The sequence below is a fragment of the Myotis lucifugus genome, unplaced genomic scaffold (assembly GCF_000147115.1).
Source record: "Myotis lucifugus unplaced genomic scaffold, Myoluc2.0 scaffold_55, whole genome shotgun sequence".
NCBI lineage: Eukaryota > Metazoa > Chordata > Mammalia > Chiroptera > Vespertilionidae > Myotis > Myotis lucifugus.
This window is the reverse complement of record NW_005871103.1, coordinates 4,310,442-4,333,793: the sequence shown is the minus strand read 5'-3', so window position 1 is coordinate 4,333,793 and position 23,352 is coordinate 4,310,442. Positions and strand designations below refer to the sequence as shown.

The following is a 23,352-nucleotide window of genomic DNA, read 5'->3' as shown; positions in this document are numbered from 1 at the left end:
CTTCCTTCCTTCCTCCCTCCCTCCCTCCCTCCCTCCCTTCCTCCCTTCCTCCCTTCCTCCCCTCTCCCCCTTTCATTACCTTATCACATTGTTTATTGTAAGCTTTGGCTGGTAGCAAATCCAGGAAGGGCTTTGGTGATACCCGATGGCAATGTTCACCTTGCTGACACCTTAGGCATTATTGGATAATGACCACATAATGACTTACTTGCAACTACATTTGTATGATGCACAGACTGTATAACCAGGCTATTCTGTAACTTTGGATTACTTCGCCCTCCTGTAAAGTATTGCCGATCTGTGAAACCTCATAGTGCCATTGAAAACAGCTATGTGGGTAAGTTAGAGTCAACAAGGCCTGGAAGGAAAATCTTGAGTGATGTTGTTTAATAATACCAGAGTGTCAAGCTTTGCTTAAGGAACTTCAGCTGCTACCCTAAACCATTTATCAGCCGTCTGGGATGTAATGGCATTGTGTTACCATCACCACCTCATCTCCCTCCTCTCCTCCCCCCACTACCCCAATAAACCATAAAACTTTATTCTTATGGGGTAAAAGATCCTAGACAGAACACCGAGGGAGATACAGACTGAAAGCTAAGCCCACCCTCAGCGGGGCCTAGGTGGACGTGTTTTTTTGGTTTTTGCAGCACATATGGGATGCAGGCTTCGCCATGGCGCCACGGTCCCTCTCTGCTGAGGATGGGGTTTTGCCCTGAAGGGGGCGCAGTCGTGCTTCTAGAGGCCTCCCACCTTTAGGTCCAGATTCTGCTGGCATTCCTGGGACTTGAGCCCAGGGACAGTGTCCTCAGATCCAGGAGGAGGCCTGCCCCAGCGGGGCTGAATTCTTCATAAGGGGTCTGCCCGGTGAGCTATACAACTCCCCAGATTGTTAGTGGACAAGCCCCTCTCTACAAGGGGTCATGGAACCACAGTTTCTGTCTTGTGTCCTGCCATGTGGGCAATAGCGACTTCCATCGCAGGGAGTCCACTGGACGCCCTGGGATGCAGAGCACTGTGTGTGTGTGTTGGGGGGGCGGGGGGGGGAGTCTGGGGCACATATTTGAACAGTGTAGGTTTTTTCCTAGCACATTGTGGTTAGGTTTCCAGTTTGCAGCAGAAAAAAAAAAAAGACTTTAATTCAGAATGGATCACTTCCCAGGCTTCCGAAGGTAGTGGTATTGACCTCCCAGTGCAACTGGTTTATCTGTGAAAACCTGCCTCACAGGAAGTTATAAAAATTACACAAATGATTACATTTGAGTGCCTGGCACAGTACCAGGTACATAGCTAGGGCCTAATAAATATGAACTCTTACAAGCCTCCACAGCTAAAAGTGAGAATCATTAGCTACCCACCTCCCGGGGCTGCTAAGGGCATGTAAGAGAAAGAGTATCTTTAACAAGATGATGCTATTGTCTCCAATGTACAGTCAGGAAAATATACACAAGAGAAACTCAAAGTTATCAGTGTTGTCATTATTAAACAGCCATTTATCTCAATTAATTGCCGTCTTTCCCTATTTGCATTTGCCTGTTAGGAGAAAGCTGCCCTTCTCCATCTTCCCCAAAGTCCTCTTTTGGGATCAAATCAAAAGAGCAGCTTTCCGAACGTTTTCGTGCTAATGAACATTTCAGCCCCACCCTCTCAGACACGAGTTGTGGCAGAAAGAGGCCTGTGTTCGGAGAGCGGGAAGTTACTAGCTGTGCGATCCTGGATAATTCCCTTTGTTTCTATCCCAATGTCTAGAGCAGTGGTTCTCAACCTTCTGGCCCTTTAAATACAGTTCCTCATGTTGTGACCCAACCATAAAATTATTTTCGTTGCTACTTCATAACTGTAATGTTGCTACTGTTATGAATCGTCATGTAAATGTCTGATATGCAGGATGATCTTAGGCGACCCCTGTGAAAGGGTCGTTCGACCACCAAAGGGGTCGCGACCCACAGGTTGAGAACCGCTGGTCTAGAGAGTGCCGCTAGGGGCTAGTAGGGCACAGCCAGTCTTGAAGGATCTCCACCCAGAGAATCAGCTTCTGTTTCAAATGCCCCATAAAGCAGAAAACAGAACTAAGACATTTTAGAAATTGTTTCAAGGTCTCCCCTCCAAAGACATCAGGTGACAATTGCAATAATTAATAGTGAGATATTTAAAGGCTCTACTTACTACTCTTGAGTTAGAATTGAAAATAGAAATTATCCTTGATAAGGGGCTAAGAATTCATCAATACAAGATTAACAAATAATTATTGAGAGCTTACATATGCCAGACACTGGGGGTGCGACGGTGAATAATATAAACAATATCACTGCTCTCAGGGGGGCGATAGAAGAACCACAGTTTCAGGATGGGGTCCCTGGGGCCTTGGAGTGCTGGGCGAGCTCTACTGGACCTTTGATTCTTATCTTAAAAGTAGAAATAATAGTACCTTCCCCTATCTTTTCCTACTGTTGCTAAATAAACAAGCAAACAAATAAATAAGGTTATGCCCTAACCAGTTTGGCTCAGTGGATAGAGCGTCGGCCTGTGGACTGAAGGGTCCCAGATTCGGTTCCAGTCAAGGGCACGTACCTTGGTTGCGGGCACATCCCCAGTAGGGGGTGTGCAGGAGGCATCTGATCGATGTTTCTCTCTCATCAATGTTTCTAACTCTCTATCCCTCTCCCTTCCTCTCTGTAAAAAATCAATAAAACATATTTTTTAAAAAACAAATAAGGTTATGGAGTTGTCTTGTAGGACATAAAGTAAGAACAATATTTATAGAAGTAATAGAAATAAAGATGTTTTCAGTTTCTTTTATGCCCTAAATCAGGATTCATGAACCTCATCACTGTTGACATTTTGGGCCGGATAACTTTGTTGAGGGGGCTGTCCCATGCAGTGTAGGCTGCTGACCATCTACCATGGCACCAGAATGGCACCACGCTGTCATCCGTAGCGTCCAGCCCTTAACCAAGCATTGACAGCAAAAGTGTCTCCAGAGATTCCCAAATATACCCCGAGTGACAGAATCCCCCACCGTGGAGGATCACTCCCCTAAATCAGTAGTTCTTGATCCGATCACACCCTTGGATTTATTTATTATTTTAAAAAACGTGCCTGAGCCCTTCCTTAGATCTCCTGACTCAGAATTTCTGGTATACAACTTGGATGAGGACATTTTAAAGATTAAAAACAACAACACACAAGTTATTCTGATGCACACCCTGGTTAGGAAGCACACAGTAAAAGACAACATAAAGAGAATTTAGCCATGAGGGCTATGGAGCAGCTAATGCCTACAAAGCAAATATCCAGATGCCTAGATCGGTGTCATCACAGCCTGGGTGACATCATCCCTTGTCTTAGTTCTATAAGGACCTCTCCAAAGGGAAGCTCCGCTAAGGCTCTTGAAACATGTGTTGGTGGGTCAGGGACGCTCTCTGCTTAATGCCTGAGCCCAGAACCCTCCCTCTTTCTCTTTTCCCAGTCCTAGACATCTGTCCTCCAACCATGGAGCTGTGCCCTCTGGGGCTCCAATCACACTGGATTCTTCCTCTACTTTAAAACAAATTTCTTTTAGGGACCCTGCATACAACTGGACTCTTTGCTACTTATTATCATGACCGCTGACCAATTCATCTCTGGCTCTGAGAATCCCTGGAACGTATCACCACTTTTCTTCTCTCTGCAAAGCTTATCTTGGAATTAGGTAAGGGTGTCAGCTGATTCTTATGTTATTACTACCAGTGGCGGAGATGAAAGGAGAAGCATTTGTGGAGTAATTTCTATGAGGCAACCATTGTGGTTTATGATTTATAGGCATCATCTCATTTAGTCCTCCTAATCCAAATAGCCAGGTTATGCTTTTATCCCCATTTTACAGAGGAGGGAATTAAGGCTTGATAAGTAAGTTACCCAAAGTCACCCAGCTAGCAAGTGGCAGACCCAGAAATGGGACGTGAGGGTGCCTCACTCCACTGCCTATGCTCTTACTCTCTGTTCACTGTAAGGGAGCCAGTTCCTGTGATCCTTATTTTTTTAAAAATTTTTAAAAAATATATATATTTTTGTTGATTTCAGAGAGGAAGGGAGAGGGAGAGAGAGAGAAACATCAATGATGAGAGAGAATCATTGTTTGGCTGCCTCCTGCACATCCCCCCACTGGGGATCGAACCCACAACCTGGGCATATGCCCTTGGCCAGACTCCAATCTGGGACCCTTCAGTCCACAGGCTCTATCCACTGAGCCTAACCGGCTAGGGCTGTTGTGATCCTTTAAGGGACACGACTGGAGTTTCGTTGAAGCACTGCAGCTCCATGGGAACACACATGGGTGAGTGTTAAGTTCAAGGTGTTAACTCCTTGGTTTTCATTTTTTAGGCCCTAAAAAGGTAGTTAGAATGAAGCTTGTCAAAGGATTTTGATATTAATTTCTGAGCGATCTGCCAAGTAGTGTATTCTTCAGAGACAGTCACTGGTGTCCCTGGGTGGGAAAATGACCCTCTTAAAGGGCCCAGACCATTCAAGACAGGATTTTTAACTCCATGTTATTGACCTGTGGAGCCGGGCCATTCCTGGCCGGGGGTCCTACCTGTGCATGCAGGATGCTTACAGCCTCCCTGCCTCCTCACTCACCTCAAACAGCACCTTCCCATCTGTGAAACCAGAAATGTGTCCTCCTGTTGCTGAATGTTCCCGTGGGGCCAAATCACCTCTGGGTGAGGAACACTGGCCTGGTGCTCCCAAAGCCAGCGAGCACCTTAGTGTGGTGCTTTCTCTTTAATAGGATTGTTTCTTAGGCTGAATAATGACTTTTTTGAACAAAAGGGAATGCTATTTCTCCTCCTTAAACACTGAGTTAGAGAATTTCATAAGAAAGCTCATGAAATGAACTTTGCTTATTTTACATATTATTCGTTCTTTCTAAAATTTTTTTTACACAAAAAACGAGAGGGCCTTTTGTATCCCAATTGGCATGCAGATCTGGTAATTAATAATACCTCCATCCTGGGCAAGACCTGGGGGTTTGCTGGTATAACTGGCACTAGTCCAGGGATGGTCGGAGTGAAAAATCTGCCAAAGGCAGTCAAGGCGCCCAATATGGCAAGTGACACTATCATCGCATGCCGTCCGACGTGGGAATATCCACACTGCAGGCAAATCACTTGATTCCATTAACCGGATTTTTAATCAACCCCTTAACCTTTCTCCTCTGAATTGGGAATTTGGAATGAATGAAGTATTCAAGTTGAGCTTTCTTTGCAGGTTTTTGGACACACAAAAATAACTGGTAGCCACCTGGTCGAAGCAAAAATTAAAAACAAAACAACAACAACCAAGGTCCAGGTGGAATTATACAAAGCAAAGCAAAGCAATTGAGGGAGGCAAGCGGGCATCCATACTGCTGATCTACTGTGCTGCCCGGTCCTTCCCTGGGCTCGGAGTGGGACTGTTCGGGGGAGAAACGGGGCGGGGGGTGCGGGGAGGAGTCGGGATGTCTCACAAGCTTTTCCAGCCATTGCACCAAGCTCCCCAACACAGTCTACTTCGGAGACTGGCACAGCTCCTGAGCGAGCTCCCGGGTCGACCATGTCTGGAGGCATTTTTGGTTGTTACAACTGAGAGGGAGATGGTCCTGGCATCGAGAGGGTATGAGCCAGGGACGCTGCTCCACATGCTCCCACCCACAAGCGGGAACCCACAGCAAAGAACCACCTGGATCAAAGGTCAGTGAGGCCAAGGGTGAGAATTGGGGCAAGGTGGTGACCTATGAGTGCATGTGGAACCTTTTGATTGGTTACCACCAATCTTTCCGAAGATGGACTGGAAAATCAGAGTGTAGCATAGTGCAAATGTCAGCTCAGAAACTTTTGTTTCATGTGCGTGTGGGTGTGTGTACACACACATACTGGGTTACAACGTAAACTTTGTTTCTTGTGAGTCGTGATCTTATCCAGTCACTGATCTTATCCAGTATTTCTCAAACTTGAATGTTCACTCAACTCAACAGAGGATCTTGTTAAAATGCAGATTTGGAATCATTTGGACTGGGGTTAGGGCTTGGATCCGGCACCTCATGCAAACTCCCTGGTGAGACTGATGCTGAGCCTCCCTGGACCACACTTTGAATAATAAGAACCTAGATGATGCTTTAGATTCATTCATTAAAAGGTATTAGAGCAAGTGACCGAGTCTAGGTACGGTCAGACAGTGACATCTTTAGAAAGTAGCCTCTACACAGCTGAGCAGGGAGAGAAACAGTTACTTGGTTAATTCATGGGAAGTATTTGAGGGTTTACTATATCTTGTGTCTTGCAACACAATGTGATATTTGTTCTACAAAATGCGCTGTGACTACCGTATGTGTGTGTGTGTGTGTGTGTGCATGTGTGCACATGTGTGGTGTAAGAGTGTCCCTTACTGCCTCCATGCTGTAAGCCTGCCACAGGGGAAAAACACCTTTCCTAAGACACAAAAGCATCCTATGGGTCATGTTAGCAAGGATACCGTGACCTTAACGTCACAGAGCAATCAGTCTGGCTTCTTAGGATGAATATTGGAACATTCTCCTCTGGAAAAAAAAGAAAAGAAATGGACCGTATCCACCAAACGCCTCCTGGAACGCAGGGAGCTGTTCCGGTAAAGACACGTAGCAGAACTCGTCGTTGCACACGGCTCCAGAGAAATTGCAAGACTGGTTTTACATAAGGTTTGCCCCAAAGTAAACAAGACCTATTTCTATGACTGGCTGTAGGGGGAAGAAGCTGGATTAGAAAAGAACTACTTAAAGACATGCCACTGAAGTGTAAACCTGTAAGGATGATGCTGACAAAAACAAACCATTCCCTTTGGATTGCAATAACCCATTGGACACAATCCAAATAATCCAATACGATGAATGACCCTTATCTTTTCTGCACATAGGGTCGCTGAAACCTCAAACAGCCCAGGCCTGGGAGAAAAACATTCCCATGTCCATGTGGAATAAAAATGTGTTCTATATCTAAGAACTCCAAAAGCAAAGTAATGAACTGTTATTATTTACGTGTTATTGTGAAGGCCATGGGGAGAGAGAGGATTCACGTTTGAATGTGAGATTCACTGTAACAAGGCATCGGCATACGGAACTTCTTTCCAACCCTCTCACCCTGGTAAGAGCTTGCTTTCTGTCATGTCAAGGATCAGAAACTTCTCTTAGTGCTGCCCTTTCCTTTTGGCTAAATATTTGTAATATATATGATTACAGACAGATATCTTACAGTGTAACAAAGCCAGGCGAGAGGGGACAGGCCAGGCCTTCTCTTTCCTTCCACTGCTCACGCCCGCTGACTGTCCAGTCTCCACACTATTCTCAGGAAATGACAGCTCTAGTGCTCGACCCCGGACACGGCTTAACTCCCAGAATTCACTTTGGAATTCAATATTCAGTGGAAAATCTGTGGCCTTGCTTTTCTCAGCTGCCTTTCCTGGTCCGTGTTGGCTCTGTTTTCCTTTCCCAATGTATATAATTATGCAGATTCTAAAGGCAGTCCTAGCAGAGGGAAGGGCGTGCTCTTCAGCCTGCTAATTGAGGATGATAGGGGCGAGGCCATAGTTCAATTAAAATTTGATCTGAAGAGAATTGAAAGCTCAGCTTCAGACCGACTTGAAGGGCGTAATTTCAGATTGATAACCTCAGGAAAATCCTAGCAGAATTAACAAAGGAACCTTCCGCATGACCTGGGGGGAGGAGGGTACATGTCAAAGTTACTGGTCCAAGATTTCATCAAAGCAGTTACAGTGACACAGAAAATACTGGACCATGACCATGGACCTTAGATTTACCTATCGAGCTCAGATATCTATTCCCTAACACACGAAGTAAAATCCCCGCAGCTCTTCACATGGCCAGCCTGTGTCCTGGCCTCTGTGGGTTTATTGTCTTTGTTTTTTTTGTTTTTGTGTGTGTGTTTTTTAAACTAGCTTCAGAAATTCTCCTTACACACAGAGGACAGCTTTAAAAAACCCTGATTGAATTATGCTGAGTTACTAATTATGTCTAAAAAAACTACTTGGTTGAATTCAGCTAGATTTTTTTTTCTCTTCAAATCAGTTCTATGTTTAGATAGTAATAAACTCCTCCAGTCTGCAGAACAATTGGCGCGGGTCCTCTTAACAAGTCAGGCTCAGGAAAAAAGGGCCAGTGCTGGAAGAAAGCAATGCAAAGCGCGTCACAACCAGATGCGGTGTGGGGCCTGCCCTGGATCCTCGTTGGCTCAAACCAGCTGTAAAGAATACTGTGGGGCCCGGCCAGAGTGGCTCAGCTGGTGGAGCACTGCCCTGTGCACCGAAAGGTTGCCTGTTCGATTCCCGGTCGGGCACATACCTCGATTTGGGGTTCTATCCCGTCGGGCCACGTATGTAACGCAACCAATTGATGTTTCTCTCTCTCTTCCTTTCTGTAAGCATGTCCTCGGATGAGGATTAAAAAAAAAAAGAATATTTTGGGGCAAGTGGGGAATTTTGAATATGGATAGTGTATTAGATGAACATTTGTTGACAAGGAAAATGAAGATCACTAACTTAAAAAAGCAATTTTTTTCCTTACTTATTTTAGTACAAAGTACATAATGTATATAAGCATGCAGAACAAGATCCAAATGAATAAACGCTCAAGTAATAATCTCTGGGTGCTGGGAACATAACATTTTCTCATTTTTGCTTAGCCGTATTTTCTGAATGTCTACAAGGTATTTATATTGCATCTGTAATAATAAGAGGTATTAACCTCTTCTCCCTTTTGCCCCGCCCCCAAACTCCTCGCATTCAAAAGGCCAGTTCTGATTTATTTGCTAATGCACTGCAGTTTAGTTTAGGGCAGTGGTCGGCAAAATGCGAGCCACATGCGGCTCTTTGGCCCCTTGAGTGTGGCTCTTCCACAAAATACTGACTTCTGCGCATGGGCCACGAAGTTTCAATCGCACTGTACATGTGCGCCCGCACGTGGTGTTTTGTGGAAGAGCCACACTCAAGGGGCCAAAGAGCCGCATGTGGCTCTTGAGCCGCAGTTTGCCAACCACTGGTTTAGGGGATGGGCCTAGGTCATTTCAACATCCATTGAAGGAATGCACAGCTCTACGAGATGATGATGATGACAATGAAAGACTTGCTGAATATTTCATTACGACAGTCTACACCCATTATGTTATTTAGTCCTCCAACAACTATAAGAAGTCAATTTCTTTACAGATGGGGAAACTGAGGCTCAGAGAGGCTGCGTAGTTTACCGGAAGTTAGACAGCTCAGAATGGCAAAATCAGGATTCCCGCTCTTGTCTGGCTCACTTCACAGCCCCGGTCCTGACCGAAGCTGTCCTGCCTGTTCCGGAACGGTGTGTTACCACAGGCAAAAAGGGCCACCAGGCCCCTCTGCCAAGCAATTCTACGCCAACGGGGGGTTGATGTCTGAAAGTGACAGCAAGACTCTTACAGCACCTGAGGGCGGATGTGGAGTTTTGTTTCACTAGAAAAGGATGTCTGAGAAAAGCACCCCCTCTCAGTGACGGGGAAGATGAAATGGTGGTGATGGTGGTGGTGCTGACACTTACCAAAGGCTGCAGCTGCGCACAGCCTTTCACCCCCGGTCAGCTCCGGGAGAAGGTTTGGCTTATCATCATCTCGTTAGGTAGGTGGAGAAGCCGAGGCTCAGCGACTAAACACCTTGTCCAAGGTCACCCAGCTTGTAAGGATCAGGGGTGAAGTCTGGAGGCTCCAGAAGCGGGGCCATGGTCACTATACAGAGTCCCCATTTGGGGCAGTCAAGCCTGCTTATTGCGTCCAGGGGAGACCACGCACTCTCTCCGTCCACGGGGCCAGCCGCCTGGCTTCTGTGTAGTCCGCCCCGAGAGCTGCAGCCTGCTGACTGCGTAGCCCTGTGCGCCGCTCCCCACGGCGCGCTTTTGGAAGTAGTTTCCCTCACCCGGACAGTGGGTGGGCACCTTACAGATTTTCCATAATAACATGTTCTCCTTGTAGCCTGTTCCTCCGTACTCACTCCCTCAAGCAGACTGACTCCTACTTTGATTGGTATGTGCACATGGAGAGCGCTTCTGTGATTTAATAAGGTTATTAAAATAAGGTCATCTGTGGTTTCACACACGAATACAGCAAATCCAGGGTGGGGCATAAGTAGGTTTACAGTGGCTAGCCTGGAAAATAATACAATAATGAATAAATAATAATACAAGAATGAACTCTGTTTGGGGTACTCGCAACTATAAACCTCCTTTTGCCCCACCCTGTCTATTTTAATAGGCAGAGGTTTCATTTTTCCAATTGCCCCTTTAAAGGGAAATACTCACACTCAATGATTGTGCTGACACCTAAAGTGGACACATCTACGATTTGAAAATGGAACAGCAAGTGGAAATCGGTGCAAGGCAAAGGACCCAGGCAGTGCCCCGCCCGACACTGACCGGGCCATGAAGCGCGCCCCTCCCTGATCTGGTAACTGCCACGGAGAAGCCAAACGCAGAGTCAATCTGCGAAAACCTAATCCTCCAGAAGGCAGATTAAGCATATAATTGACCTATATAATCCATGTATCATCTCCAGGCAAATGTTCCGGGCCCGGTGCAGGAGCCAGTGCGGTGCGCGCTACCCGGTGTGGATCCCATCCAAGTGGGGATGGCTTTTAATCACTCATCTCCGAGCCTGGGAGGGTTAAGCAGATGAATTCGCCCTAAGCATTAAAATCTCTTTTAATCCTGATTTTCTTCTCAGTCTGTGTCTTCAAGAAGTACAAGAAGGAAAGAAAAGAAATTAATTTTTGTTTAGACCTTGAAATCTTAGGTGCTTCTCTTGATGATCTGATCTCTAATTTCAAGAAGCATGTTTCTGTTTTGGGGAAGATGTTGAATTAATCACCAGAGAAGGGGAAGAGCCATCTGCATGATTTATGGACACTCGAGCTTTTAAATCGCTGCCTTTGACTTATTTCTTGGGCTGTGCGATTCTTCTCATTTGCTGCTGTAGGAAGATGGAGATGATTTCATATCCATGTTTTATATTTTCTTTAAAAGTCAGCAATAATTTTCAAGGAGGCCAGGTTTCCCCTTGAGTCTGACAGCAATCTGATTCTCTTAAAAATTCAGTATCTTTAATAAAATTTAAATTCATTGCTATTGTACATATTCTCTTGCCTTTGTTTCAAAATTCTGTAAACTGTTACCTTGCAGTAACCGAAACCAGTTTACAATTGCATGTCTTTTTTTAGAAAAAAAAAAAAGACAAAAAAGACAAAACGCAGATAAAAATGTACAGCTGCATATCTGAAATACTATGCAAAGCCGTCTGAGGGCTCTGTTCCAATCAGCACTTAATTTTGGACAGTTAGGGGCATTATCAAAAAAGTTGAAGGTATTTTATAGGCCTCTGTAAATCAATTATATTAACACACAGGCAATCTTTCACTGCATTAAAAAGACCTGGTTAGGCAACGTTATGTCTGAATATATTTTTCCAATAAATCTAGAGAATGCTTGCTTAAAAAAAAAAAACCGGTGAAGATGAATTTAGAAAGCTGTTCTTACGTTACATAATAAAATAGATAAAAATGCAGAACATCAAATATAGAGCCCCAAATGCTATGCCGATAATCCCCCACAAGCACCCAGTTCCAGCCAAAAGTACATGACGAGGCAGAGAGAAAACCAGCTCCGAGAGAGCACTGAAATGAAGGCCTGGCTGACACGGAAGAGGCACACATTCAATGACCAGCTATTAGTCCAAATATTCCCAGATATGAACCCACACCAATGCCACCCAGCCTTCCCGACAAGGCACTCTCAAAATGCCAAAGAGGGGGCTCATACTAAATAGCAAGAACTTAAAGGACTTATCAGGTAAATAAAACCAAGACTTAGAAACACAGCTAAAAACACAACAGGATCCCTGAGAACGTGCCTGGGAGTGACAGATGCCAACAGGAACTAACCACCAGAGAATGCCACAACAGTCAGAACCAACAGCCCCCAAACAGCAAACAATCCCAGAGATATAGATCCCCCCATTCAAAATGCTAATTGTCTATTATTCATTTGTGCCATTTGTCAAAAGGCAACAATTTGGAAGAGAAACCTCTCAGATCGACGTTTTTCTCAATGGGTTTCTGCCAATTGTTTAGAAACCTGCCCCAGGACCCCTGTCGGGAGGAAAGCCGTGGCAAGGGCAGGTCGCTGCTGCAGGAATTTAGGGTGGCAGGTTTCACAGACCTCTGCCTTCCCCTTCCTGTCCCCTTGCTCAGCTCGGTGGACACCAGGGCCCTGCAGCGCAGATATGCAAAGAAATAAACACCATGCTTGAGGAAACAGAAGCCGAAAATAATCAAACATGTTGGTAATCTGATGTTTTGCTGCTAGATTATAGAAAAACAGTAAGTCCTGAATTAAATTACCGACATGGCATGGTAATGAAGCTTCTTGAGCAACTTGGGTTTTTTAAACGACAAATGTTTCAAATCCACGACAGTCAGTAACTTTTCTGTGCTTCCTCAGAGTGAGGCTGCCTGGCCCCAATGTTCTGGGAGTTCGGGGAGCAGGTTATTTGAAAAGTAAGGAAGTCAATGGCAAAGAGATTTCTCTCGAAAGAAGCTGCTGATGTTCAGGGAATGACTGTGATGGTGAGGTCTGGAAAATGCGATCCTCGGGGGGCTGGAACTAAGACACCCTCAGGAAAACAGAACCGGCACAATCCAAGACTAAATTGTGGGGGTTCTCGCCACGTTGCTGAGGCCATTTCACGCTGGTCAGCGTGGAATTCCCCAAGGGACCGGAATATTTGTGAATTTTCGCATCGCCTTAAACATAATTTGCTTTCTGAAAAACATATTCATTTTTGTTTTTCATTATTCATTTTTCTTTTCAGTATTCATTCACACGAAAGGCCCGAGGGCTTGAGTTTGCCTGCGTTCTTCAGTAGTCGGACGAGTCTGCTTTTGCCATCTGTGCGAGCCAAGCCTGGACTCTTACTTTTCAAATAATTCAGCTGCACTTTCCCTTTAAAGAGGTCACAGAAGAGGACAACCTGCCTTAAAAAAACGTCCCCTTGCCCTTCTCATTAAACAGACAGAGAGGGCAGCGCGGGGCATTTGCTAATGGAGCAGCAGGCGAAACCGCAGATGAAACATCAGATTCAGCGCCAGTTGTTTTAAAGTTTGCGAGAGCATGAGGTTATTCGCATACACGCTCACACAGGAACACGCACGCACGCACACGCACGCAAAGGCCACACAAAAGTGAGAATCAGAAGATACTGATCAAAGGGGGGAAAGGCAACCTAGGCATTGAAAAGAACAATCCACAGGCTTCTGGGAAATGGGTGGTTTGGAATTTAATTCAGTGGAGATGGGCGGTGTGTCCACACGCCTAACCGCAGACCCGAGGGTGCTGCCGGCATGTTTTCAATGCCTATGGGGTGGGGGACCGTCCCCCCGGGCATTCTGGGCTCGGGCCTGTCATAGAGGCAGCATGCAGACAGGGGGAGGGCCCGCCGAGAGCTCAGTGCAGGTATGAGGCATTCTCAGTGGGTGCGGGTCATGCTAGAAGATGTACACAGGAAGATTATTTGATTCTGATTCATGCCACTTGGTGTAATGTGATAAAACATTTGACATGAGAGATAAGTTCCATTTTAACCCGAGAGGGGACGGGTGGGAATTAAAAGTAAGAAGGGTTTCTCAGAGAAAGGAGATGCGGAGGAAGGAGCGATATTGAGCACAGAAAGCGGATGATGGGGAAAGAAAGAAAGAAAGGGGCCTTTTCAACACACGAGGAAAGCAAATGAGCTGGAAGACAAGGCATATAAAAGTCAGGAGCTGCAATTCCCTCAGCGGTGCCAACAATGAGCTCACTGAGCTGCGGAACAAAAACACACACACACACAAACGCAGTGTAAACGGAACACAATCACAGGGAAATATAGAAACACGGATCCCATTGTAGACCAAAACATTAATGTTCGGGCTGGCACCGAAAACACGGGAACCTGGACAGGAGGAACTCACGCTGCACGAGACAGAAGTAGGCGGCACGGTTAGAGCCACACGAGACAAGGGCGGCCGCGTCCCTGCACTCTGGCCGGGGCTACACTGGCAAAGGCGGTGGAAACTCGAAGCAAAATATCTGGCTAGATCAGACAGCCCCGGCTGCTTTGGCCTGAAAGAGGTGGGCGATTGGAGACCAAAGCAGATTCCTTTTTCCTTTTGGCTCAGTGGCTGGCTTTGGGAGTGCAGACACAGTGCCGGTGGAAGTGAGAGCGCGAGGCCCCTGTGAGCCGTCGGAAATCTGTGTGTCCAAAGCTCAGTCTGGGTCGGCAGCCTGATGTGGGTGCTCTTTGTGCATTTGCTCTTTGTCCCAAATTTTCAAGTGGGAGGGTGGGCAGGGGGCACCTTGGCTTAGAGCGGCAACTGACTGAGCAGCTCCAACATAAGCGTTTGCCAAAACCCAGGGCTAAGTAAGGTTCTCTGGTCTCCCAGAAACGAATCCTTTTTGAAGCGGTAACAATGCCACAGTTAGGCACATCTGCACGCCACAGCTGGTGTCCGGGAGGGTCCGCCCCCAGGAGGGGAGCTGGCTCCGCCTCCCCACGAGAATATTCCCTAAAGCAAGGCCAGATTGCAAGGAGGAGAGCCATGACCAGGAAAGGTCTTTGCCAGTTAGGGAAAGCTGCCCCCAAGCGTCCTGCAGGACGGAGCCTGCTGGCCGAGAGGCTGTGCGCAGTCCTGCGTGCCACACAAATGGGGGCTGAGACGCGCCACACCAGGGTGGGCTCAGAACAGACACACGACAGATAGGAGCCTAAGGCAGAGGGAGAGGAAAAGATTTTGTTTGAGTCGGGACCAACCCATGTTCTCAAAATGTGACTTATCCTCCTGTCTCTTATTTTGTCACATTTTGGAGGGTCTCCTCCTTGGTCTGCAAGGAGGAGAAGGCATTTACTTACATCAAATAACCTTTCTATGTACATCTCCTCATTGACCTTATCACGAAGGACATCCTGAGAGTGGCGGACGAAAGTCACGTAGGCATCGGCCACGTCCATCCCGGGTTTCTGCAAAGAAACAGGAGAACATGAACATGGAATTCACCCCTGCATTTTCCTCTCTCCTCCCCCCTCCCTCTTGCGGGAGTTCCAAGCTCTCCATGGTGTATGTCACAGCTGTTCACAGCCCGGACTGGTCAGAATGGGTATTTGAGCCTTCTGCACTTTCTGGAAATCACACCTGGCTAAAAAGGGAGTTGGGATTACAGGGTTTTATACATATTTTTCTACTATTAATTTTTTTCCTGGCAAAGATACTCTAATGAATAAATATTCACTGGGTAAGCCAGAGACATTACCTGGCTTTTTTTTGGGGGGGGGGAATTGAACCCTCTTCCCCTTTAAAAAATACCCACATATACTCTGTCTTCCATGGTCTCTTCTTACTGTAACATCAGAAAGGTGACAGCCTTCCCGCCCCCTTTCCTTTTAAAAACATTAAGAAAGTGCTAAGTAAAGAAATCAGAGTTTAATCTATACCCCTTCCACCCATCCAAGTCACATTTGGGGGTAATTTAACCGGAGTATGTAGTATTTCCTCATCAGTTTACTCAGGAGACATTCAATCATTTGTCTTTGCTCCTGGGTGCAGCTTATAGTCCAAGGATTTAAAAAAAAAAAAAAAAGGGCAGGGGCAAAGGATTTGATTTTTAAATAAATTAGATTTTCTGGAAAGGTAAGCAGGTGGTTCATACAGTACAGTATAGGAAATGATTTATTGTAAGAAAAAAAAGAAACTCAGAATGCACACCGCTTGACATGTCGTAATCAAAGTTATCTCCAAAGAAACCTATTAAAACACTGTAATATGGGTCATTAGGAGAGCTGCCACAAACCCCTTAAATTTCCACAGCAGATATGTATGTTTGCTAATAACTAAAAAGATTAGCTTTCATTACTGTGATTTACCTTAGATCACAAAGTATCATTTCCCTACAAGACGGGACTGTCAAGCACTGCAAATTGAAGTTAGTTAACACTTCTGTGTAATTTCCAGGGTGAAAATGAGGAAGGTTTGGAAACAGTAGGACTGTATTTTTTTTCAAATACAAAGCAAACAATTATCAAGCAAAGGGCCAATGCTTGGCCCCTGGGATGCTAGTAACATTTCTTAACACCTGCTGAAACAATGACAAGGTATTAATTTGAAAAACAATGAAGACAACCCAAAGCCACAGCAGTCAACTGTTACACTTTCAAGCAATTTTCATGGGATGGATTGAGCAGGTTCTGTGACGGGCCTATAATTGCGGCAGTTTCATGATAGCAAACAATAGAGGTCTCCAATGAGATGGAAGTGATAGCTCTCCGTTCTCAAGGCACCTCTCCCCTCCTCTCCCTGTGGCAGTATCAAAAGGCATCTCCGTGGGTATAGGGACCCCTACCTGGGGGATCTGAGAAACTTATTATTACTGTTTCCATTCTTTTCCTGGTGCTGCTAGTGGCAGACATGGCCTTTTCCAGGACACATGCAGCCACAGTAGAGCTAAGACCCAAAGCCACAGCCTGAAGACAGATTAGTGACCCTCAGTGATAGAAACAGCGATCCACAGTAATTGGTATTTTCACCACATTTGTTATCATCAAAGGGGCGTTTAAGTTTTAAAAAGTTTGATTAGCCCTAACCGGTTTTGCTCAGTGGATAGAGCATCGGCTTGCAGACTCAAGGGTCCCAGGTTCGATTCCGGTCAAGGGCATGTACCTTGGTTACGGGCACATACCCACTAGGGAGTGTGCAGGAGGCAGCTGATCGATGTTTCTCTCTCATCGATGTTTCTAACTCTCTATCCCTCTCCCTTCCTCTCTGTAAAAAAATCAATAAAATATATTAAAAAAAATTTTTTTTAAATAAAAAGTTTGATTAAAAAACCCCACACAGGATGATTATCTCCCCAGGTAGTTAAGAAACTCCATAATTCTCTATTTCTTGACTGTGTTTAGTTGTCCTTCATAGCACTTACCAATATCTGACATTGTACTATGTATCTAGTTACTGTCTTGTGCCTGTCTTGGACAACTAGAACCTAAACTCCATGACTACAGGGACTTTATTTGCTCTATTTTCTACTGAATCCTCAGCACATAGTTGGATGCCTGGCACACAGTAGGTGCTTGGTAAATGTTTGCTGAATGAACAAATCCATGAATAAATAAGTCCCTCCCACCTCCTTTCCAAAGCTCTCAGTCTCTCTACGGCAGGTCCTCCACTAACATTGTTTCTTTCCATGTCTTTCTGTTATAACGGTGACAAGATGCTCCAGGAACTTGACTCTTGTTGATGTCCATCAGCCATGCTAAAATCGGTTTTGTTAGTTGTCATTTTACTTAAAGTCACAGTTTCCAAGAACCTATTGATGACGTTAAGTGAGGGCTTTTTATTGGACCCCCCACAAATGGAAACTTGTGAAAATCATTTAAATTTCTCCGGGCCTTAGTTATACCATCTGTAAAACGGGATTAAAACTCCCTACTTATCTTAAACATTATTATGATTATCAGCTAAAATAAAGTATGTTCAAGTGCTTTAAAAGCCATATATTACTATATAAACATCGAGCCCCCGAATGTTATATTATTTCATAGCCTTACCTACCTTTATAATCTACTTTGGAACCAAGAAGAAGAAAAAGGGGCCTCAGAGAAACCACCATCAAAATAAAAATGACAAAATCTCTGCAGGAAAATGTGTAGTTTTCTTTTAATAGAGTCCTCAGGCCCCCACTCACAACCATCTTCCTTTCTAACCAGCTTTCCTTTCCATCCCGTTGGTGGCCAGCAAGGGGTGAGTTGGTAATAGAGAACTACTGCTTTCCCTGGTGCCCTGTATGGGGGAAAAGGCTGCCAAACGGTAGCTCCACACATGTAGGGTCACCACCAGCTGGGGTCTGGGAGAGGCAAGCTACCCTACCCCTCGGGGGCCCTGGGGGTCACAGTCACCGTGGTGATCCTCTGTCATGGAGGAAGTGTTGAAGTATGGCCAGTTCCCTATTTAAAACGGCAGGGGAGGATGCGTAATGCATTTTAAGTAGATTTCCAACCAAATGGTTAAAATCAAAACTGTTTACACACAAACAAGCTAACTTGTAATTATAGATGGAAATTTCTCTTGGCTAAACAAACGATGCTATTAGAGAAATTAGGCTTGATACCACATTGCTATCTACAAACAGTGGGGAAAACGCTAGGCAATGGTTTTAATACCCCACAATTACAGTGCTTATTTTAAACGTGGCTTGGACATGAAATAAACAACAAATACATTCATCTCTGTGTAGTTAACTCCATCCACGTGTGGAAGATATCATTGCGAAGGATCCACTCTGTGGCTTAGAAAAATAAGGCATTTAAATCAGAATTTATTCCTACCAGGATACTTGTGAGTTTGAGAAAACAAATTCAGATTTTCAGGACCCTTAGCAAGCCCTAGTTGGGAATGCAAACCTGCTACGTATACCATGTTCTAATACTTCGTCTAAGACAAAGAGATGCTTTGGGATTTATGCCACGTTTTCAATGACTGGCAATAATGCTTCTCTCCATTAATGTGGATAATTAAGAGACAGGTCTCTAAGGTAACTAACTACTAATTCCCACATAGAACTAAACCAGCGAACCACGTGCCAACCTCACAGAGCAACACAAATGAACTCAGTCTTCAGAGCTAGAAACAACTTGAAAGATGATTTTATCCAATAGTTGTTAAGCCGGCTACAGATGATAAGGACCTGGGAGCTTTAAAAACACCGATGCCTAGACTCCACACCCCAGAGATGGTTTTAATTTGGCAAGCGACCTGGCACTAATGGGTGTAAAAAGCTCCCCAGGTGTTTTCAATACATAGGCAAGGTGGCGAATCACTGATGGAGCCCATTGGTTCCCAAACTTGGACCTGCCTATCAGAATCACGTGGAGAGCTTGAGGAAGAGACTTCCAGGCTCCATCCCAGAACCACTGAGTCAGCATCTCTGGAGACGAGGGGCTAGAGATCTCTATTAGAAAACAAAACAAGACAAGACCAAAATCCTTGCCAAGTATTAGTGCTGCACATTCTGGTTTGGGGACCACCAATTCAATAGGCAATGGCCGCTGGTGTGCTGGTAAACTGGCTCTTTAAAACAACAAACCAAACAACACAAACAGCCGACCTTGATTTGTAGTGCTTGCCAATTTCCATGGTGTAAATACTCTCCCCATGGCCCAGTTGGTGCTGCTAATGTGCCCTCATCGAAGACAGAGTTGGAAAGAAACGCACACAGTTGGCTCTTTCATGGGAGCCAGTGCCAGCAGGCTCCCTCCACTTAGTCAAAGGGCGAGCACCTGACCGTTCACGCTCCTGCTTACTGGCCGGGAGGCCCTGGGCATGCAACTAACCTCCCTCCTCTCCTCAGCTATGGAACAGGATGAAAACATCACCCCTCGGAGGGTGGTTTTGAGAAGTAAATGATTACTGTTATTCACTACATGTAAACAATGGACATATAGAATATGTCTTCTATACACTGTTATTTTCTCTAAAATTGTTTATCAAAACATTACTTATACTATTATTGCTATACAATTATTGTAATACTATTGTTACTATATTATGGTAATTTACACTATCACTATAATAGTATTTGCTATAAAGCACACTTTAATCAACTTAATTTTAAAGTTTATCTTTTTTTCTAAGCCATAATAATTGGTAAAATCATGATTTGTAGTTTTTCCAATACTGAAGTACAGTAATTACTCAATTAACCAAATAAAGATGTTCATCTGCCCACTCACTGAAACCAGCTGGCAGGTGCACGGTGTTGAGAGCACTGCTGGAAATTTCAGCTCCCCCACTTAGCAGCTGTGGGACCCCAAGGACGGGAGCCTCTCTGGGCCTCAGTTTCCTCATCTGTAGACTGGGGTTGTTATCAAGATTAAAAGTAAAGTGCGTTGAAGGGTGCCCAGCGCAGAGTGGGTGCTTTAAAAGGTTTGGCTGCAGTTGTCATCATCATTGGGAAGCGTGCCACATTTGGGGACGTGCTGCTTCATTTTCTAATGCCTCCCTAGAGGGCGGAGACTCGGCTAATTCTTTTGGTTCCCCCAGAGCCCAGGGAGGCTTCTGCTGTAGCATAACCCATCCCTGGACATGGGATGGCTACAGAGCAGGGCACTTTTGCTGTGCATTTTCCCTCAACTTTACCGTCAGTCTGAACCACAGGAAATCGCCAGTTTTTGACTTTTCTGACCTCCCCCAAATGTCAATTTGAGTTGCCCGACCAAATTTCTCTGCGTATTTGGGCCTTGCCTACTCCTCACCTGTTCTACCCTCACTGGTGTGATCTTCCCTCTTCTTTGAGGCCGACAGAAAACAAACCTCAGCCACCAGATCTTTGAGTCACACGCCGAGAATTCCAGTTTCTATTACTGTTGAAGACCATGGCAGGCCAGAGCTACAGTCAGCAAATCCAGCCCCCACTCCCACCCTCCCGCACTGGATTGTGGGCCTCACACGCCCACCCCCACCACGTGCCCTGCTCCTGCAGCTGAAATGTCTGATGAGGGCCAGGCCTGGTGCCCAGGGTCCCACACACGTGTGCCATTTAAGCTGCACAGCAGACCCGTGTCCTGAGTACTACTATCCCTATTTTAAGGATGGAGAAACAGGCCCAGAGAATGTGAGTCGTTTGCTCCCTGTGAACTGAAAGCTTATAGTTTGGGGCTAGGGAAAATAAATTGCTTAGCGTTTCTCTCCCTCATTGTAAGGATTATCTCTGTGAAGGAGCCTGAGGTCCCTCGATGAGAAATATTATATAAATTCAAAGCACAATTATTGATTGTACATTCTTTCATTAAACAAACAATATATGCTAATGCCAAATTCACTCCAATTTTCCATTTTGCCTTCCTGTGAGAAATAAGCCAATAAACCATTACACACTCAACTTCCTGGGGAAATGAATTTAAATGTTAATATAAATCCCTTTAGAGAAACACAAATTTTAACAAAGAAGTATTTGAACAAGGAGGGCACTTAACCACGTTCAGAATGAGAAACATTCAGTCCGAGACCCTTGGTGGCTGTTGAGATAAGCTCTCTAAATTTAATATTTTATAAGAGACTCCCACCTCTTTTGTTAGAAACAGAGATGCAGAATCACTTGCCTTCCCCTTCATTGGCATATGCTGAAATCTCGGCAATTTTATTTTGCTAATAGGCAGGGCAGAGTCCGCCTACAAACGTGTCCTGTTCATCACAGGTAATCCCACGCGCTCGCCTCCATGTGCGTACTTAACCTCAATTTAAATGTAAATCCTGGGCACCTTCAAGTGCTTCGGCTGTGAACTTGGAGAGCTCTCTTCATTAACGAGGTCTGCACTAATCACACACAGTTTGGGAAGGTTTCCTTAAAACAATTGCAGCCTTGACCCCAAAATGAACAAATTCAGAATTTATTTGTTTTCAAAACATACCGGCACCCTGTGCACGTTTCTAGGTCATGACTCTACTTCCAAGGGGCGCGTGCAGCGGGGAGGTGAGTGGCCACAGACTGAAATATGTCAGAGAAACTAATGAAAATAAAAACGAGAGCAAACTGGGGTTACCCTCAAACAGGACCCGTCTCCCTGATGAAAGAAGCCGTGCCCTCTTCTCATCTGATACAGTTTTACCAGGAAATGTCCGTGGCCTCCCCGCTCTGGTGATTCAATTCAGGAAGATACACAATTTAGCAGCGACTAATGAAAACAGCACCATCAAACTTCTCATAAAAGCAAAGCAAAACAAGACAAAACCCCGCAAGTAAACAAACAAACAAAAAACCCACCAAACCCACCAAGGCAATTTGCATATACTCACAGGTACATCCACATACTTGGAAGCTGCCTTCACCTAAGAAGGAAAGAAGAGGAAGGGAGTGAGGCTGGTGTTTATGTTTAATTGTTCACAGCTCAATGCTGAATCCCCATCAGAGTTACAACAATACGCTGGCACCTGGAGCTGGCCAGGAAACATGGGAAGGTACGAAAAAATAAAATCTGTTTGCTATTTTCCCCCAAGCCATAGCTATTTATTGCTTGAGAGAGAGAAAGTGTGTGTGTGTGTGTGTGTGTGTGTGTGTGTGGTGTGTGAGACAGAGAGAGAAGAAGGAGGAAAAGAAGCGGGAAAAGGAGGGGGAGGAGGAGGAGGGGAGGGAGGGAGGGAGGAAGGAAGGAAGGAAGGAAGGAAGGAAGGAAGGAAGGAAGGAAGGAAGGAAGGAAGGAAGGAAGGAAGGAAGGGAGAAGGAGAGTAAGGGAACAGAAAGAGAGAAAGAGAGTGAAGTTTTTCTGACTGAGATTCTGTAGCTGGGGTGGGAGCTTTGCATTTTCCTCCCTCCCTTTAAAAGGGAGAAAAATGACTGTAGCTAAACTCCGGCTGATGAGTGGAGGGCTCCCCAGTCTAGAAAAGCACCTAAGGCCGGTGTCAGTCTTTGGCTTTGTGTAATTTGGCTGCAGGTTTGTCTGAATTGAACCCTTCCGTTCTCAGCTTCAATGAACTCTCCTCAAGAAGAGGGATGTGGTGGGTGGGCGTCCTTCGCCCAGAGGGAAGTGGGTGTCTGCGGGTGGGTGTTAGAAGGGGTACCAGAGCCTTCCAAACCTGTCCCAAGGGTGCTGTTGTGTCTCTTGGATTTAAATACTAGAAAACCCAGAAGGACGTGCAGGAAGTGGCTATGAAATTTATTTTCAGTTTTTGGAGAGGTAGTCTGGCAGAGTAGAGTGTTTGAGAGCATGGTGTTCAGAGTCAGAGCAGGTTCAAATTCTACCTTTTCAACTTACTAGCTGTGTGACCTTGGGCAAGTTACTTCATCTCTCTGAGGCTTAGTCGCATCATTGCGAAATGGAGATCCTACTAGAGCCTGCTTCAGCTGTCTCCATAAGTGTGAATACACACAGAGTCCTGGGACATAGTAAGCATGCAACAAATAGTAGCTAAGATGTGAAATTTCTAAGCAAACCTGGGTCAATCAACAGTGGGGTTTGAGGAATAACATCTATGGGAGTCCAGTTGCTATTCTATGTGCCTCATTCTGACTTGCATTTGGTCACACATGCTCCTCTAGGCTCAGGTAAGACTAAGGGGCTGTATTTGGGGTCAGCGAGGGTTTACAGTGTTATGGGCGACCACAAAGGCTGCGATGCACACACAGCAGTTAGGGTGTCTTTTCCCCTCTCAGGTAGGCTTCCCCTTGACATTGGGCTGTGATCCATATCGGAAATCACAACCTCCACCCACATCAAAGTACCCGGGGGAGGATACCTGCCTTTTTCCCAGAGATACTTC

At 45.3% G+C, this 23,352-nt stretch overlaps 1 protein-coding gene across 1 annotated transcript in view; it reads right to left on the bottom strand.

The window, feature by feature from the left end:
- The window catches only part of CADPS (calcium dependent secretion activator), a 447,690-nt gene that overhangs the window by 22,486 nt on the left and 401,852 nt on the right, over window positions 1-23,352 (bottom strand). The window contains exons 26-27 of the mRNA XM_023754061.1: window positions 21,892-21,924; window positions 14,961-15,068 (exon numbers count right to left, since the gene is read on the bottom strand). Coding sequence (XP_023609829.1) covers window positions 14,961-15,068; window positions 21,892-21,924 — 141 coding nt within the window. The remainder of the gene's footprint in view (window positions 1-14,960; window positions 15,069-21,891; window positions 21,925-23,352) is intronic.